The 19,502-nt window shown below is 43.1% G+C and overlaps 1 protein-coding gene across 2 annotated transcripts in view; it reads right to left on the minus strand.

The window, feature by feature from the left end:
* The window catches only part of LOC115466983 (uridine-cytidine kinase-like 1), a 114,352-nt gene that overhangs the window by 21,496 nt on the left and 73,354 nt on the right, over positions 1 to 19,502 (minus strand). For both annotated transcript variants that reach the window (XM_030198593.1, XM_030198594.1), the window contains exon 9: positions 14,602 to 14,700. In XM_030198593.1, the coding sequence (XP_030054453.1) occupies positions 14,602 to 14,700 (99 nt within the window). The remainder of the gene's footprint in view (positions 1 to 14,601; positions 14,701 to 19,502) is intronic.

A 19,502-nucleotide genomic window follows, 5' to 3' on the forward strand; every position in this document is an offset into this window, starting at 1 on the left:
CCTTCATATTACAAACAACTCTCCTCATGTCCTGTGATGTCAGCTGGATCTATATTTACATCTAACACTCTAACAAAAGAAAGCCTACAGCAACCTGCCTCAACTGGACCATCCAATGATATCAGAAACAGAAACTACAAAGTGAATAACTACAATCCGTGAGCCGAGATTTTATTTTAACTAAGTATTTCTAAAATTCTGAATCTGTTACATTCTGTTAAAACTAAAGTCCACCATCAACCTCCTCTGCATTGTGTCCAAAGAAATTCACATAGAAGAGCAAAGTACAGTCATTTGTTTCTCTATTACTGGAAGCATTTGACCTCCAGGCCTGGTCTTAATTAGTACATAATGCCACACTGGGAAAAGACCAAGGGTCCATCGAGCCCAGCATCCTGTCCACGACAGCGGCCAATCCAGGCCAAGGGCACCTGGCAAGCTTCCCAAACGTACAAACATTCTATACATGTTATTCCTGGAATTGTGGATTTTTCCTAAGTCCATTTAGTAGTGGTTTATGGACTTGTCCTTTAGGAAACCGTCTAACCCCTTTTTAAACTCTGCCAAGCTAATCGCCTTCACCACGCTCTCTGGCAACAAATTCCAGAGTTTAATTATGCGTTGGGTGAAGAAAAATTTTCTCCGATTTGTTTTAAATTTACTACACTGTAGTTTCATCGCATGCCCCCTAGTCCTAGTATTTTTGGAAAGCATGAACAGACTATGCCCAACAGGTTTCAACAGCCAACATCAACGAAGACCAAGAAGACGGGGTGGAGGGGTACCAGTCTTGATTCGGGATACAAACTGTGCAGAATCGCCATCCCCCAGCTACATGAATCAGAATCTCTTTTAATCCAGCTAGAAGAAGAGAAACCAATCTGGCTGCTCATGGTATACCTATCACCTTGTAACTGTTGGAATGTAATTGTATTTTACATGCATTGCCTGTCACCTATTATTTCTCTGTGATTACTCTGTGACCTCTGATGTGAATTACTTAGAGAGGTCACACAGCTATGCAACTTCCTGTGGGGGTTAGACACAGCAGATGCAGCACATGCAGCACATGGAGCACATGGAGCTCATGATCTCTCCTAACCTGAGAGGATCTATGGTGGTGTGAGCATCCATTACCATCTAAGCACATGGAAGGAGCTGATAATACAAATGTATAGTAATATGTATATATAAGCCTGTCTGATTATAATCTAACTACAAACTGTGAGTAAACAGATGTTTTGTTACTTCAACTTTAAAGTGACTCAGCAGTGAATTATTCAGGGGTGAATGAGAGAGAGATGAAGAAAGAAATTAACATTTCTAAAGCTGAAGCTGTGTGTACTAAAATCTGCTAATTATTTACTACAAATAATCCAACAAAAGGGTTATGGGCCCAGGGGCCAGGAATTGAAAAAGAAGAGAAATATTACCAGGCAGAAAAAAAGGCCACATTTTTCTCTTAAGTTTTAAAGGAAAGATTCAGTCTGTCTCTCTCTCCCCCCACACAGCAGACAGAAGGCTAAGAAAATGGCTGAGGGAAGAAATTCACCATTTTTCTATTCTCTCAAGGTGCCTAAATTAACTGAGTTTAATTATCGGCAGTGGGAACTAAGATTCATATGTCTCCTTCGAGCAAAAAGATTAAATATATGCTTAGACCAAGACAGAACAGCTGAAAATATGGCTGAATGGGACAATGCAAACTATTATGTGAAGTGCATGCTTTTGGAAGCTCTCTCAGAGAAACAAGCCATATTAGTGGAGGGAAAAGATACACCAAAGGACATTTTATATAAACTGAGAACTATGTATGCAACTACATATGCAAAGCAGCAACCAATTTGGTTAGCAGAGTTGAATGAAACCAAATTAAGGGATAAAAGTAAATGTAATGATCACATTATGCATCTTATGTCTTCATTTCAAAAGTTAGAACTTTCTGGAATTCCCATGTGTGATGCATTGAAAAGAGCATTTCTTTTTACCTCACTATCAAAGAAGTTTGATGTTTTTAGGTCTGTAAATGAGGCCATTGAAGGGCAATCTTTTGAACAGACAACATCAAAACTAAGGCAGGAATGCATAATAAATGATTCTGAGGAGATGTGTTCTCAAAGCAAGTCAGAGAGAAATGAAACAAATTTCTTGGCAAAGAACAGAGGAAGGCGGAGCTATGGGAAAACTCCACCCAAGGGCAAGCTGATTTGCTACTCATGTGGAAAGGAGGGACATGTATCTAAATGGTGTAAGGAAACACAAAACACTCCCTCTAGCTCACCTAAGCCAATGGAACTAAAGAATTTTCAAACCAGGAAATGTATGAAGGACAAAGATAAACACAAGGGCTTTCTAATGGCAGAAAAATCTTTGACTATGGTAAATAATAATTCAAATGAAAGTACTTGGATTTTGGATTCAGGGAGTACATGCCATTTAACCAATTCTAAGGATTTCTTTCAGGAAATGTGTCCAGAGGAAGGTATTCTTAAAACTGCAAACGCAGGGACTGCTAAGATCCAAGCAAAAGGTATTGGATTCTTAAAATGCAAAGTGTCTAATGAAGTTAAAGAAATTCCTGTAAGTGATGTCTTGTATATTCCCCAAGCAGTTTGCAATATGCTTAGTGTATCTACATTAGATAAGAAGGGATTTGCGATTCATTTTGAAAACAGTAAGTGCACAATCTCTAAAAATGATGAAGTGTATGCTGAAGCTTTTATGCATAATGATGTTTATAAACTGAGCATTTCAGGTGAAGCCTCACATCTGGCGCAAGTAAGGAAGAATGATGGTAAATGTAGTCTGGAAATCTGGCACCGCCGCCTGGGACATCGTGATTCTAAGGTGATCCAGGATCTTTACAGTAAGCAACTAGCCACTGGCATTCAGATAAGTGCAGATGCTGGTAAAATGGAGAAATGCATAGACTGTGTTACTCAAAAAGGTGTGAGACCCTCATTTCCTGCATACACAGGAAATAGGAGTAATAAAGTGCTGGACTTAATACACAGTGACTTATGTGGACCGTTTAATATCCCATCATTGGGAAATAACAGATTTGTGCTAATATTCTTGGATGATTTCTCTAGATATTGTGTGGCCTATTTGCTGAAAGAGAAAAGTCAAGTCACAGACATGCTGAAGAAATACGTAGCCATGGTGAGCAATAAATTTGAAAGAAAACCAAAGGTTCTTCAGACCGACAATGGTGGTGAGTTCACTTCACAAAGCATGCGCACATTTCTAGAACAAGAAGGCATTCAGCATATCACAACAGTAGCTTATACACCAGAACAAAATTCTGTTGCAGAGAGAAAATTTAGGTCACTTGTGGAAATGACCAGATGTATGCTGTCAGATAGCAATCTCCCTAAAAGACTATGGGGGGAAGCCATTCTCACAGCAGTGTACCTACAAAACAGAATGCCAACTAAAGGCGCTGAGCGCACACCACATGAGACATGGCATGGTAGGAAGCCAAACCTGTCACATATAAGAACATTTGGAAGTACAGCATATGCTCATATACCAAAGCAAAGAAGGCATAAGCTGGATTCCACAACAGAAAGGGGCATTTTAGTTGGCTATGCTCCAGGACACAAAGGATATAGAATTTTGAATCTGAAAACTGGCATTGTTGGCATAAGACATGTTACATATTTTGATGAAAACAAAAGGGTTGATAAAGGCTGGATTATCCCAGATGAGCCTTATCATCCAGAATATGAAACTAGAACCATAATAGACATGCCAGTGTATATAAATGCCATACCAAGGCAGATGTCTGAAAGCAACTCATCTGTATCTAACGAGGAACAGACAGAGGAAGCAGACACAGAAAGGATCATTGAAGAAGACAGTACAGTTGGAGAAGGGGAATCAATTGGAGAAGGACTCTCAGATTTTGAGGATGCGGAAAGGTCAGACCAACCTGTTGTCAGACGCTCATCCAGGGAAAACAAAGGTGTTCCACCCCCAAGACTGTCTTACCTAACAAAGTCAGCAGAAGCTCAAGAGCCCTTAACATGGGATGAGATTGAGAAAATGCCAGCAGAAGAAGCTGCTGAATGGCATAAAGCTGCACAAGAAGAAATTGATGCATTGGATAAAAATAATACTTGGATTCTTACAAAATTACCTCCTGGCAAGAAAGCTATAGGATGCAAATGGGTATTCAAGTTAAAAAGGAATGCACAAGGAAAAGTGGAAAGGTATAAAGCCAGATTAGTGGCAAAGGGATATCTTCAAAAATATGGAGAAGATTTTGATGAAGTGTTTGCACCTGTAGTGAAACACACGACAATCAGAACACTTCTGAGTATTGCAGTCTCAAAAGGCATGCAAGTCAACCACATTGATGTGAAAACAGCATTTCTTCACGGAGATATAACTGAAGACTTGTACATGGAACAGCCAACAGGTTTCATAAATACAAAACAAAGACAGCTAGTGTGTAAATTAAACAAAGGTCTTTATGGATTAAAGCAAAGTGCAAAATGTTGGAATGAAAAATTGCATGAAATATTGACAAATTTAGGATTTAAGCAAGGTGAAGCAGATAAATGCTTGTACACTAGGTGCACAAATGGACAATATGCATACATTTTTGCTTTTGTTGATGATCTGCTCATTGCAAGCAAAAGTGAGCAAGAGTACAAGGACATTGTAAAGTGTTTAAACCAGAATGTTGAGATAAAAGAACTTGGTAATGTGTCATACTATCTTGGTATAGAAATTGAGAAACAAAATGATGGTTCTTATCTTCTAAGCCAGAAGCAGAAAATAAATGAGCTTATTGAAAGTTTAGGTATGCAAGATGCCCAAGTTGTAAGCACTCCCATGATCACTGATTTTCTGAAGGATGAAACAGTAAGAGAACCTTTACCAGATAACATCCAATATAGATCAGCCATAGGTAAGCTTTTATATCTAGCTACCACATACAGGGCTGATATAGCAAATGCAGTAGGAATTTTGAGCAGAAGGGTCAGCTCACCTACCAAATCAGATTGGACTGCAGTTAAAAGGATGGTAAGGTATTTAAAGGGTACCATTGATTGTAAATTAAAGATTTCAGCCAATAGTAATCCAAAACTAATATGTTACTGTGATTCAGATTGGGCAGGGGATCATTCTGATTATAAATCCACAAGTGGATATGTGTTTATGTATGGAAATGTACAAATTTCATGGGCCAGTCATAAACAAAGTATTGTGAGTTTGTCTTCTACAGAAGCTGAATACGTGGCCGTATCGGAAGCGTGCAGAGAACTGATGTGGATTGAAAAACTTTTGCTGGATTTCGGAATAGCTGAAAAGAGACCAATCCAGATAATGGAAGATAATCAGAGCTGCATCCGACTGTCACAGAATGACAAGGTTCAGTCACGCACCAAGCACATCGCAACGAAATACCACAACGTGCGAGAGTTGGCAAAAGAAGGGGTCATCAGTCTACACTATTGTCACACCAGTGAGATGACAGCTGACATCATGACCAAACCGTTACCCAGAGAACATTTTGTGAATCTGCGTATAAAGCTTGGACTTTGTATGAATAAATAATTGCATGACAGTTATGCATGAGAAGGGGTTTGTTGGAATGTAATTGTATTTTACATGCATTGCCTGTCACCTATTATTTCTCTGTGATTACTCTGTGACCTCTGATGTGAATTACTTAGAGAGGTCACACAGCTATGCAACTTCCTGTGGGGGTTAGACACAGCAGATGCAGCACATGCAGCACATGGAGCACATGGAGCTCATGATCTCTCCTAACCTGAGAGGATCTATGGTGGTGTGAGCATCCATTACCATCTAAGCACATGGAAGGAGCTGATAATACAAATGTATAGTAATATGTATATATAAGCCTGTCTGATTATAATCTAACTACAAACTGTGAGTAAACAGATGTTTTGTTACTTCAACTTTAAAGTGACTCAGCAGTGAATTATTCAGGGGTGAATGAGAGAGAGATGAAGAAAGAAATTAACATTTCTAAAGCTGAAGCTGTGTGTACTAAAATCTGCTAATTATTTACTACAAATAATCCAACAGTAACAACACAACATCTGTGCAAGAACTTGATCTGATTACACAAGTGACCCTGAATTACCCTAGGATGGTGATCATGGGAGATTTCAATCTACACACTGAAACCCCAGATACCACCACAGATGTTATCCTGGACATGATGATAGCATTAGGATTCACACAGGTGATCAATTTGCCAACCCACGAAAAGGATCACATATTAGACATGGTATTCTACAAAGAGGTTGATATCTCAGAATACGAGGATAGCAGTTTTGAGATAACACTCCTATCATGGACAGACCACTTTTTAATTAAGTTTTCCCTAAGTGCCAACCTGAAACAAATGGCACCTCCCAGAGTTTGGAAGGAGATCAGAGACAAGAAAAAAACGACCACTGAGAATTTCCGACCACATGTGGATGAAAAGATATCTAGTGTCAGAACAGGTTATTTGCATTTGCTCACATTAAAAGTCATCTGCCATTTGGATGCCCAGTCTCCCAGTATCGTATGGTCCTCTTGTAACTTTTCACAAACCTCTTGTGATCTGATGACTTTGAATAACTTTGTGTCGTCAGCAAATTTGATTATCTCACTAGTTACTCTCTAGATCATTTATAAATATGTTAAAAAGCACGACATCAGGCTCACCAGCCTATAAGTTCCTGATCACCTTTGGAACTTTTTTAAAAAAATCAGCACTACATTTCCAACCCTCCAATCTTCCGTTACCATGATCGATTTTAAAGATAAATTACGTATTACTAAAAATAGTTCTGCAAGTTCATTTTTCAATTCTATCAGAACTCTGGAATGAATACCATCCGGTCCAGGCAATTTGTTACTTTTCAATTTGTCAAATTGCCCCATTACATCTTCCAGGTTACAGAGATTTGACTCATCAGCTTTGAATACCATTTCAGGCACCGGTATCTCTCTCACATCTTCCTTGGTGAAGACCGAAGCAAAGAATTCATTTAATCTCTCCGCTACGGCTTTGTCTTCCCTGAGTGCCCCTTTTATCCCTTGGTCATCCAGCGGTCCAACTAACTCTTTTTGCCATCTTCTTGCTTCTAATATACCTAAAACAAGTTTTTACTATGTATTTTTGCCCCCAACACAATCTTTTTTTCAAAGTCTCTCTTTGCCTTTGTTATCAGCACTTTGTATTTGACTTGTCATTCCTTAAGCTGTTTCTTATTATTTTTAGTAGGATCCTTCTTCCATTTTCTGAAGGACTTTCTTTTAACTCTATTAGCTTCCTTCACCTCACTTTTTAACCATGTCAACTGTCGTTTGGCCGTCCTTCCTCCTTTTTAAATACATGGAAAATAACTGACCCGGGCCTTCAGGATGGTATTTTTGAACAGCATCCACGCCTAATGTGAATTTTTGACCTTTGGAGCTGCTCCTCTAAGTTTTTTTTTTCACCATTCTTCTCATTTTATCATAGTCTCCTTTTTGAAAGTGAAATGCTAACATATTGGATTTCCTGTGTGTACTTCAGAGCTGATAAGCGACTGGATACTATTGCAATAGATGTTCAGGGGCTTCAAGAAGTCAAAGCAAAGCATCGGAAGGATTGTCAGGTTTTTTGGATATGATAGAGAACTGATGCCTAGGCGTAACTTACAGTTTAAAGGAGTTCCAGAATTGGAACAATATGAAGACTGGTGTGCAAGTTGTCACTAGTATCTGTGCACAATTACTGAGAGATATTGACATTCAGGCATACAGCTCTACCTTTAAGAAAATTCAGCCGAACAGGGCACAAAGATGAGATTCAGCACCTAGAAATTTTATTGCATGCTCCTGTAGGAGCAGAACAAGCACTATATATGTTCCCATATGTCAAAGATATATGGGACTATAACACATGGTACTATCCAGCATTAATAACCTGACTTCAAAAATGCAGACTCAAGCTTATTCAATCTTTCAATGCAAAGTCTATTTGCTGAAGCTGCGATCTTGCATACAGCCGAAGACTGCTGGCAAGGGTCCCGATGTGCTAGAATTGTTGTTATCAGCATTGATGTCATGGCCAGAACAGCCAAGAACTCTTGGAATTACCTTTGCAGCCGGAGAGATGCGGTGGCTAGCAGAACTGTACATTGTGTATGAAACCCTGGCCCTCTGTCACGGTGCCCCCCTTAATGAGGTGCCAGTGAGACAATCACGTGGCCCCTGAAGTTACAACAATGGGGATAACAATGTTATGTGTGCATCACTCAAGACCAGAATGTGCATCATTAGTACAGCTGCAGACCATGATTTCTGTATAAAAAGGAACTCTTATCAGAGACAAGGGTTGTTGTGTTCACATCCCATCCGAGGAACAGATCTGGGATGGCGGCCCTAACTGACCATCTGAAGACCACACTGCACCAGGTTGTATGTGTGCCAAGTTCCTTCATATACATGCTGTGGGTTCTGTGTGACTCTCTTTTACTTCAGAGTCTAGATAGGGATTTATATGCGTTTGCTCTAAGTCATTTCTAGGATAAGACCTGATGTGTCTATATTCTTGCGTTCCTTGCACATTATCTTTGCTGCTATTGTAAATAAAATAATTGCCCTATTCTTGGTTGTGGAGTTGGTTCTTTCTATTGTTTGGGCCTTGTGAACTTGGATCTAAAGATTGGGGAACACATTCGCTTCTGACACCTCTCACTAATGTTAGTCTTGTTTGAAACCCATTTCTCTTAGAATTTATACTGTGTTGGGTACCCAATAACACCCAAAAGTGTGTTATCTGTATAAGCGCTACAATTCCACAATTTTGCTTTGAAAGAAGAGATTCTTCGCAAAGCCAGCAAGCAAAAAGAATATATGGGAAAACTGTAACATAACTATCAGGATATGGCATGCACTATGCTCTTAAAGCACAAGAACATGAATGCAGTGACACAGTATTGCCAGCTTGCTAATCTTAGATACAGATGGATATTCCCTTTTGGGCTTCTAATTACAGTCTCAGGCAAACCTAAGAGAGTTCAAACTACTGCTGGTATGTGTAAAGTTCTTGATGAGATGGCCTGCACCAATCTTTCTGCGTGCATTAAGAACCCCATACCTTCTGCTGTGCAAGTTCCAAGTCTGACCTGAAAAAACGTTACAGGCCACAAGACTGACATGTAATTTGTCCAGAGGTGTTATATTGTAGTTGATTAACAGTTTCAACAGAATACCTACATAATGTTAAACATGTTCCTGTGCATAATGTTATTTCAGATTTTAATTTATATGACTCGCTCCAGATGCTCTGAAGAGTCAGGGGTAGGAATGTATTAAATTATACAAGTGGTGGGGGAAATAAGAAAAACATAGTTTCTGGTACATTTAATGAATGAACTTATGAAGCAGACTCTCCTTAATGAACTCACTCAGGTGAGTAGAGCAGTTTCAAATAGATCTAATAGATTTTATGAGATGATTGTTTAAGCAGCATTTCTTTGAATTTGGCAACAAAGCAGGTACAATGCTGGCCAGACACCTTAGGAAGAAAATAAGGGTTCAAACTATAACTAAGATTAAAGGAAAGGGAGATGTACTATATTATATGGATGAGGAAATTAGGAAGCAATTTTTGAAATGTTATACCAAAAATTATATAATGAAGAGGAAGATGGAGATCTAGATAACATTTAGCAGTATCATAACCACATTTCACACCCTAAGTTGTCACAGGAGGATAAAGTGAAGATACTTACCTGTAGCAGGTATTCTCCAAGGACAGCAGGCCATTCATTCTCACATGTGGGTGACGTCATCCATATTGCTCGGTGGAGAATTAAATAAACCTAATACTGATTTAAGAGCACGCACAGCATCTCCACAGCGCATGCACAAGTGCCTTCCTGCCACTGCAAGAGCATGGAATCAACTCCAAAGGGAGGTGTGAGGGTATGTGAGAATGAATGGCCTGCTGTCCTCGGAGAATGCCTACTACAGGCAAGTATCTTTGCTTTATCTGAGAACAAGCAGGCCATATTCTCACACATGGGAATCCCTAGCTACCAGGCTCACCAAAAACCACTACCACTGGTCAACTGGGCCTTGCAAAGGCAAATACAAAATAGTAATTAACTTGAAACTATATACAACTGTGCAAGTGTGCAGCCTGAAACAGAACATGATGGCCCTAGGGGAGGTGGAGTTCGATTCTAGAACCCAAACGAATTCTGCAACACTATCCAAACCAACTATGGCCTTGGGTGTCCTGTTGAAGGAAGCAATGAGACTTGAATGTGTGGACTGAAGACCACGTTGCAGCCTTGCAAATTTCTTCAATGGAGGCTGACCTTAAGTGGGCTACTGATGCAGCCATGACTTTGACATTATAAGTCTTGACATGACCCTCAGAAGTCAGCCCAGCCTGGGCATAAGCGAATGAAATACAATCTGCTAGCCAATTAGAAAAGGTGTGTTTCCCAATTGCGACCCCCCCATCCTGTTAGAATCAAAAGCAAAAATCTGGGTAGACAGTCTGTAGGGCCTAGTCTACACCAAGTAAAAGGCCAATGCACACGTGAAGTCCAAGGTGTGCAGTGCGCTTTCATTAGGTCTGGGAAAAAATGTTGGAAGGTCAATTGACTGGTTCAGATGGAACTCCGATACCACCTGAGGCAGGAACTTAGGGTGTGTGTGAAGAATTACTCTATTATGATAATACTTAGTGTAAGGTGGATCCCTCAACTAGAGCCTGAAGATCATAGATCCTTTAAGCTGAAGTAACATCCACCAAAAACAAGACCTTCCAAGGTCAAGTACTTCGTATGACAGGAATCAAGTGGTCTAAAAGGAGCTTTCATCATCTGGGTGAGGACAACGTTGAGGTCCCATGACACAGGTGGAGGCCTGACGGGGCTCTATCAAAAGCAAACTTCTCTTGAAGCAAACAACTAAAGGCTATCCAGAGATGGGCCTACCCTCTACACTGTGATGGTAAGAACTAATTGCACTAAGGTGAACCATTACAGAGTTGATCTTAAGACCACACTCAGAGAGGTGTAGAAGGTATTCAAGCAGGATTTGTGTAAGGCAAGAAAGGGGGATATAGGGCCCTGCCTCACACCAGATGGCAAACCTCCTCCATTTGAAAGAGTAATACTTCTTAGTGAAATCTTTCCTGGAAGCCAGCAAGACCTTGGAGACATCGGGAAGAAGCAAGGAAGCAAACTCTAAACTCTCAACATCCAAGCTGTCAGAGCCAGAGACTGGAGTTTGGGATGTAGAAGAGATCCCTCATTCTGCATAATGAGGGCTGGAAAACACTCCAATCTCCAAGGTTCTTCGGAGGACAACTAAAGGAACCAGATCTGCCTGGGCCAGTATGTAGATCAGGATCAGGATCCCTCAGTCTTGCTTGAGTTTCAGCAAATTCTTTCCCACATACAGAAGGTCAGTTCCCCAATGAAGGAGGAAGACATCTGACACTAGCCTGTCGTGGGCCTGGAGCCTGGAACAGAACTCAGGGACTTGGTGATTGAATTGAGTGGCAAAAGAGGATCACCAATGGGTGCCCCACACTCTGAAGATCTTGCAGGCAATGCCCGTGTTGAGTGACTATTCGTGTGGTTGTATGACCCTGCTCAGTCTGTCAGCCAGGTTGTTGAATTTGCCTACCAGGTAAGTGGCTTTGAGGAGCATTCCAGCTGCCCAGTGCTCATCCGGATGGCCTCCTGATTCAGTGGGCATAATCCGATTCCCCCCCAGTTGGTGCAGTACATCGCAACCTGATTGTCTGTTTGAATTAGTTCAATTTGGTTGAACAGCTGATCTCTGAAAGCCTTTAGTGTTCCAGATTGCCTGGAGCTCCAGAAAGTTGATGTGGAGATCTGTTTCCTGGGCTGACCATGCACCTTGTGTGTCATCCAAGTAAGCTCCCCAGCTCAGGTGGGATGCATCCATCGTCAGCACATTCTAGGGCTGAGAAATTTGGAATGGAAGTTCCACAATCAAATTAGATCAAGTTGTCCACTAAAGGAGAGACTGAACCAACTCTGGTGTTACTTGGATCGGATGAGATCCACTAAGTCCCCCGAGGCTTGGCACCACTGGGCTATTCCTATGTGAAGACGTGCCATGGGTGTGACATGGATAGTGGAGGCCATGTGGTCTAACAACCTCAACATCTGCTGAGCTGTGACCTGGCGGCTGGCTCGGACCTGAGTGGCAAGAGCGACAAGAGTGTCCGCCCTCGGCACAGGGAGAAAAGCCTGTGCCTGTTGCATGTCTAGCAGCTCCAACAGCTGAATGGGATAGAGATGGGACTTGAGGTAGCTTAAAATGAACTCAAGTGCCTCTAACACCCAAATAGTTCTCTGCAAGGACTCTTCGATGTGCTCTTCACCAGCCAACCATCCAGATAGGGGAACACATGGACTTCCAGTCTGAGTGGCAACTCTGCGACTAATGCAAGACATCTGGTAAAAACCCTGGGAGCTAACGTGAGGCCAAAAGGCAACACGCGATACTGGAAGTGATGTGTCCCCAGCTCAAATCAAAGATACTTCCTGTGACCTGGCAATATCAGGATGTGAGTGTAAGCATTCTATATGTCCAGAGAGCATAGCCAATTGTTTTCCTGAATCATGGCGAGAAGGGTGCCTAGGGAAACCATCCTGAACTTTTCTTTCACCAGGAATTTGTTCAGGGCCCTTAGGAGTCAGATGGGAAGCATACCCCCCTTTTCTTCAGCACAAGGAAGTACCCGGAGTAAAATCCCTTCCCTTCTTTCCCTGGTGGAACAGGTTCAACCTCATGGGCCTTTAGAAGGGCAACAAGTTCCTTTGCAATTACCTGCTTGTGCCGAGAACTGAAGTGACACACTTTTGGTGGGCAATTTGATGGTCTTTAACGTCAATGCAGGCCGTAATTGAGACAGACTATTTGAAGGACCCACTGGTCAGAGGTTAAAGGGGCCACCTTTCTTGGAAAAAAATTCAGCCTCCCCCATCCGATAAGTCATCCAGTTTGGTTACTGTTACTGCGGCTATGCTCTGCTGGAGGCAGTCAAAAGCTTGTCCCTGGCTTTGACTGGGGAGCAGGCTGGGACTTAGGCGCATGCTGTTGATGAGAACGAGCACACTGGGGCTGAACCTGCTGAGGCTGGCAAGGAGTGTACCTATGTCTCTGAGAGTAGTAGGGACCCCTCTTCGACTTGCCCAAAAACCTCCCGGATGAGGAGGAAGGTGAAGAAGACGTCTGGCAGGAGTGTCAATGGTATCAGTGTGTTTCTTGATGAGGTCAGAGACATCCTCCACTCTGTCTCCAAAAAAAGGTTCTCTCTCTCAGGGTCCAAGTCAGAGACACGTAGCCATGAAAGTCTGCACATCACTATACTCTGGGCAGAGATCCTGGATGCCACATCATAAGAACCCTGGCCAAGAACTTTCTAGACACCTTCTGCTGCTTGACCAACTGGTGAAGAGATTCAGCCTGCTTCTGTTGGAAAGAATCCATCAAATCAGACATACTGCGCATCAAGTTCCGTAAGTATAGGCTCACGTAGAGTTGGTAAGATTGAAAATGGGAGATGAGCATAGAGGCCCGAAACATCTTCCACCCAAAAGAATCCAGGGTTCTAGCTTCTCTGCTAGGGGGCGCCGAAGTATAATCCCTAGAACTCCTGGTTCTTTTGAGAACAGATTCCACCACCAAGGACTGATGAGGCAACCAGGGCCCATCAAACCCAGGGGAGCTCTGGATACATTTTATCAATATTTTTTTGGTAGGACAGGGACTAACAGAGGGGACCCAGTTCTTCACCTGAAAGTCCTGTAGGATCTTGTGAAACGGGACTGTCACAGCCTCTCTAGGAGGGGAGTCCCCTCCTACCACCTTCTTCTCACTTACAGTAGCTTCACTTACAAGTACTTCTCTCCATCCTCCTCGCCTTTTCTCCCTAGATTCCTTCCCCCTCCCCCATTCTCCAGTCAGATATCCCTCCTCCTCCTCTCCAAGTTTATTTTCTCCCTCTTTCAAATTTCTCTTTTGTCCTCCCACTTCAGGTTATCCATTTACTTTCTCTTTCAATCTCTCTTCTCCTACCCCTCTTCCTTCAAATGTCTCTTTTTCTAGTGCTCTTCCTCCAATTACCTGATATAATTTGCTCCCCCATTGCATTAGTGACAGCCAGAATGCAGCCAACAGCATGAGGTATGTCCTTCTGATCCCTGCAGCTGCTCGTTTCTATACTTTATTTGTGCTCTCTCTTGCTAGAAGAGAAGTGTGCATGGGCAGAGGAAGAGCACCTGCAAGGAGCAGAAAGGCACACCGAGTTCCCATGCTGCTGCTGCTGCTGAGGAAGAAGTGCTGATTATTTGTTGTTAGCAGGAGAAGGGGTCTCTCTGATTGCAGTTGCATTTCTTCCCCCCCTCAAGGCTCGGTTGGAAAATTGATTTCTAAACAAAAGTTTAAAAAAATAAGGCTGTCACATGTTAATATAAACAAACACTCATCGCTGAAGGAGAAACAAGTAGATTTAAGTTCGGTGTTTGTGTGTTGTCCAAGAATGTTGTATAAGCCATAGGGAGTACATGTGAATGTTACCTGATAATAGTATGCATGCCTCGGACTTGAGGGGTACTCTCCAGAACACTCAGAGTCTTTGGTAATGGCTGTCCCTGATGGGCAGATGCCAAAGCAGCTCTGCAGACAACAAAAGGCGTGTCAACATAAACAGTATGGAAAGAACATCAAAACATGCATATTCAGGTGCCCTCAGAGAACACACATGTACATACATTCATGTGAACGAACACATGAATATACATGCATGTACACTGGGAGGTCATAAGTGCACACATCTACGCATGTACATATGGATGCAAATATTTACTGTGAATGCACATATACGCTTACTTGTGACATGTGCATACACACACACTTCTCAGCTATGCAAAATTACTCCAGTTTATTTGTTCTGCATGCAAGGTATTAGCTTTTTTTTCTCCCACCCTTTCCCCAACAGCCATCTGCAATGGTTTCCAATTTGAGTACAGAAGATACTACTAGGGGTTTGAGAAAGGAAAGGAAGGAAGGAAGGAAAGAAATTGACTGGACTTCTCAAGCCTCCTTGGTCATTTTTTGGCCACAGATTAAGAAAAGAGATTGGATGACTTGTAAATGCATCCTATCCCTTCTTATGGCTACTGTCAGTAAATTTCAGGAAAAATTACTTGTATTATACATTCCCATTGTTATTCATTATATATAGCAAGAGAATAAAACACTGAAAAAAAATCAGTTGATTATGTGGCTTCTGAGAAAAAAACTATTCTTTCCTGAACTCACACCATCACTGTACAGAACACATCCCAAACTTTGGATCAATGTTTACGATACAGTGAGTCAGATTCTATTAACCAGTAGAATGAGCAATTTTTTTTTTGTAACGGGATGCCTGGTCCCAGTCCAGTCTTGGTCTAAAACATTTTGTGTCTACTGTGGGTCAAACAAAAGGAATTATGCTCACCCCGGTGCTTCATTTCATGGTACAGACCTTACATTTGATCTGAACCAAAAAGGTCAAAAAGTTTAATCAGGTATGCCCCACCCAGTCCAGTAAAGGCTTCCCTCTTTAAGCAAGCATTAAGATAGAAAGAAAAAGGAAATGCTATGAAGCCACAATAAGCAGCCAGCCCAACATTTCCTCTAAGGAAAAATGTTTCTATGATTCTCGGGTGCCTCTCAGGTACTGGGGCTAATAGAGTTTCAAGGATGGGGGCTAGAGGCTGCCTGAGAACAACTGCTACGAAATGTGGCACGATCAGTTCATAACCGTCATCCATAACTACAATAATTCATTTTTTTTTTAATTTAAAAAGCAGATTAAGTTTGGTTAAAGGGGAGCACTGATCTTTCTGTACTGTACTGGGGAAGGGAACAAATGAACAGGCAGGTAAGCAGCAGCCTGGAGATCTTCATGGATCAACCTATTCTGAATCCACTTCTGCTGAGTGTGCATACAAGGACTATGACCCAGTGACATTTCACCAGCTCTCATGCCTCTCAACATGCACATGAATCACTCTAGTCTGCTGTGTCTAACTTGAAAGCCTGACACTAAAGGCAGCAAAATGGAATGAACCATCTCCAGTCTGAGGCACAAGAACTGGTGAATAGTCTCTGGTTCACTGTCTTTGTATTCATGGTCTGCAGTGAGCAGCCTCAGACAGAATGGCATTCAGAATAGGTTGATCAATGAAGCAGAAGCCTCCTAACCGGAAACATGCCTTGTGCAACATGTCTCCTAGTGCTCCCACCCCGCTCATTATGTCACAGTGAAGCAGGGAAGGCAAGAGACAGGGTGCGATTTTGGCACCCCTGGCCTCTCTTGCGCTCTCTGTGGCTGTACATATCTCACTACAGCCCTGCCATGAGATCTCCACACTGTTGCTACATGTCCATTATTTTCTGGAGCATTTCCTTAGCTCCAGGACCCCATAGGATACAGTTCAGCCAAGGTTCAAGTGGCCTCCTGGTGAATAAAGTTTTTAAAAATTGTGCTTTAAATTTCTTTTTTTTATGATATTCAGGTTTTATTTTACTCAATTTACAGCTTACAAAATTAGTTCTCAGTTACTGCATAAAAACAACAGAATTAAAAGCACAGAATGTGCTCTTTTTGGAGCCATCAGCAGAAAATAAGTCATTTCCAACAATGTGACTCCCTTTCTGATTTAGCCCTTTATTTTGAATCTGCAGTGATTAAAGAGGGGAAAAGAAGAAATTACATCTTACCTGCTAATTTACTTTCCTTTAGTCCCTCCAGACCATTCCAGACTGATGGGTTATGCACTCCTACCAGCAGATGCAGTTTGAGAACTCCTGACTTCTGAGTGAGCCTATAATTGACCTAGGCAGTCCCCAGAGAGACAGCGTTTAACAAAGAAGAATACTGGAACACCCAATCTCTCCCTCTAAATGCTCTGCAATCCTACTACACCCTCTTGTGAGAACAGGAGTTGAGCTGGATATGGTAAACTTAGTCTTTACCTGATAATTTTCTTTCCATTAGTCCCAACAGATCAATTCAGAGACTAGTGGGTTATGTCCCCCTACCAGCAGGTGGAGATAGAGCGAACGTCAGAGATCTGCCATAAAGGATACTGTACAGAAGCCTCACTTTCAGTATGCTCGATACCAAAGCAGTAAGGAGACCCTAAGTCCAGGAAGTACACTCCTGCCTCTGTGGCCACCAGGGAGAGAGCCAGCGGCCCTATCTAAAACAATCGCAACCTTCTTCCTGTACCATCCTTCTCTAGGACTGCGTCTTTGAGATAATTAGAGCAATTCAGAGCTGGAAGAAAGAGAGAAATCCAGACAACATGTTTAAGACAAGTATGAGAAGGGCAGGCCTCTGGATTGATCTGGACTAATGGAAAGAAAAGTAAAGGACTAATTTTACCTGAATATATGTAAAACGCTTTGAATGTAGTTGCAAAAAACCTCAGAAAGGCAGTATATCAAGTCCCATTTCCCTTTCCATAGCGTCCCACAGATCAGTCCAGAGATGAGTGGGATGTACCAAAGCAGTCCCCAAGTGAAGTCTGATTGCAAAGTCAGAAGCAGCCTCCAAAGGCAACACTGGCGTTAGCTCCCAGAAGAAGAGGCAGAACTAAGGACAAAACCTCGTGCAACCAGACCACTCAAGACTACTCAAGAAAGGCCTATAGACCTATGGGCCGCGGCACCACCCAGCGTTCAAAAAGGACCTGAAAATCAGGCAATGAGGCCATTCAACAGCCGCAGAGGAAGCAAGGCTCAACCACCTGACCATGGAAGCAGTCCAGCAACAACAGTCGGATCAGCCACGCCAGCCACCAAGGAGCCTACTTCAGCAGCCAGTAATGAAACAAGGCTCGACAAGACCCAAAAGCCAGCTACGGAGCTAACCCAACCTACATGGGTGGCCCATGTCGCACCCACCATCGACCAGGCAAGGCCCAATACCTACAGCCGAAACAATGATCCCTAGAAAGCTAGGCAGGGTACGCGGAAACAGAACAAGGTTGAAATCCAGAGTGAAGAACAGGCTCGCCCCCACCCCCCTTGGGAAGGAGCAAGGCTCGCCCACAGAGCCGGTCCACAGGTCGATCTCCATGGAGAAGACCAATGTCTAACAAACCGAGAAAGAGAGGGAGAGAGCAAGGGTGACAACCAGCAATGGCTCCAAGTACCAGCAGTGAAACCGGGCTTGGTCAGGGCGGGAGTAAGACTCTAGAGCCAATGCAAACCCCCAAGTCAGAGACAGTACCAATCTTGTCCTCCAAAGGTCAGGCCCGCCTGGCAAATCCAGCCTGGTAGGCAGGGTCAGAGGCAGACTAGACCACCAGGTACAGGGCAAAACCCCACATCCCGAGTTGCGGCCAGGCTCAGGTCCTGAAAATGGAGCAAAGTGCTAGCTGCTGAACGGTAGCGCACTCTATAAGGAGCTACAGCGAAAGGCCAGGCTCTAGAAACAGAGAAAGATGCAGAAACCAGAGGCTGACCTCTGAACGATCTCTGGAGACGAACTACAGCCAGACTCCATCAGACGAAGCCAGTGCTGACCTTAGTCACGAATCAAGGCTCGATGTCTAAAGAAGAAGAAAAAGGTTCGGCATCAGAGCAAGCCATTAACTGGAGACAGGACAAGCCCGGACAGCCACAGACAGGCAAACTTGGCATCCAGGAGCAAGGCATACACCCAACCTCCAGAGACAGGGACTGTACCCCTAAGAAGAGGTGGAGCCTCTCATTCCCGGGATCATACTGGATGGACCGTGCAGGTCTTTTTCTGTCGTCATCTACTATGTTACATACTCTACCCAGAGAGATGGAATCTTGACTGCCAAAGACGAAGCAGGGCTCCTCAGCCAGAAACTGTGCAAGACCCGTAAAAAAAGAAGCAAAATGCAATGGCCTGAGACAGCCAGGCGCCACCAGCTGAAACGGAGCAAAACACGGCCCCCCCCCCCCCCAAAATGGGGACACGGTCTCCGAAAGGTGAAACAGGCATGACATAACCAGATGGAGGAAGGCTCAACAACTACAGACGGAGCCAGAGATGACCTGCAGTGGCAGGACTAGTCAGAACTCCTCCCCCCCCCCCCCCCCCCCCCCCCCCCCGAGGTGAAGCTGGACCCGACACCCGGAGACGGGCAGGGCCCGACGCCCCGAGACGGAACAAGTCTTGAGGAGATATCTGAAGACGGAAGAATATTTGGCGACCCGGAGACGGCACAGGGCTCAATGTCCGAGTACGGAGCAATGGCTCGATGCCCGGAGATGGGGCAAGCATCGACGGCCAGAGATGGAGCAAAACTAAACTCTCACAGACATAAAAAGGGACCTCCAGAGATGGAGCAAGGTGGAGTAGCGACGGCAGGAATGGGACCTGCAGTACAAAACATTCAGTGACAATTTGCTCCGGACATGCAAAGAACTGCTTGTAGTAACAAAGAAAG

Source organism: Microcaecilia unicolor, chromosome 3 (genome assembly GCF_901765095.1).
Source record: "Microcaecilia unicolor chromosome 3, aMicUni1.1, whole genome shotgun sequence".
Lineage (NCBI taxonomy): Eukaryota > Metazoa > Chordata > Amphibia > Gymnophiona > Siphonopidae > Microcaecilia > Microcaecilia unicolor.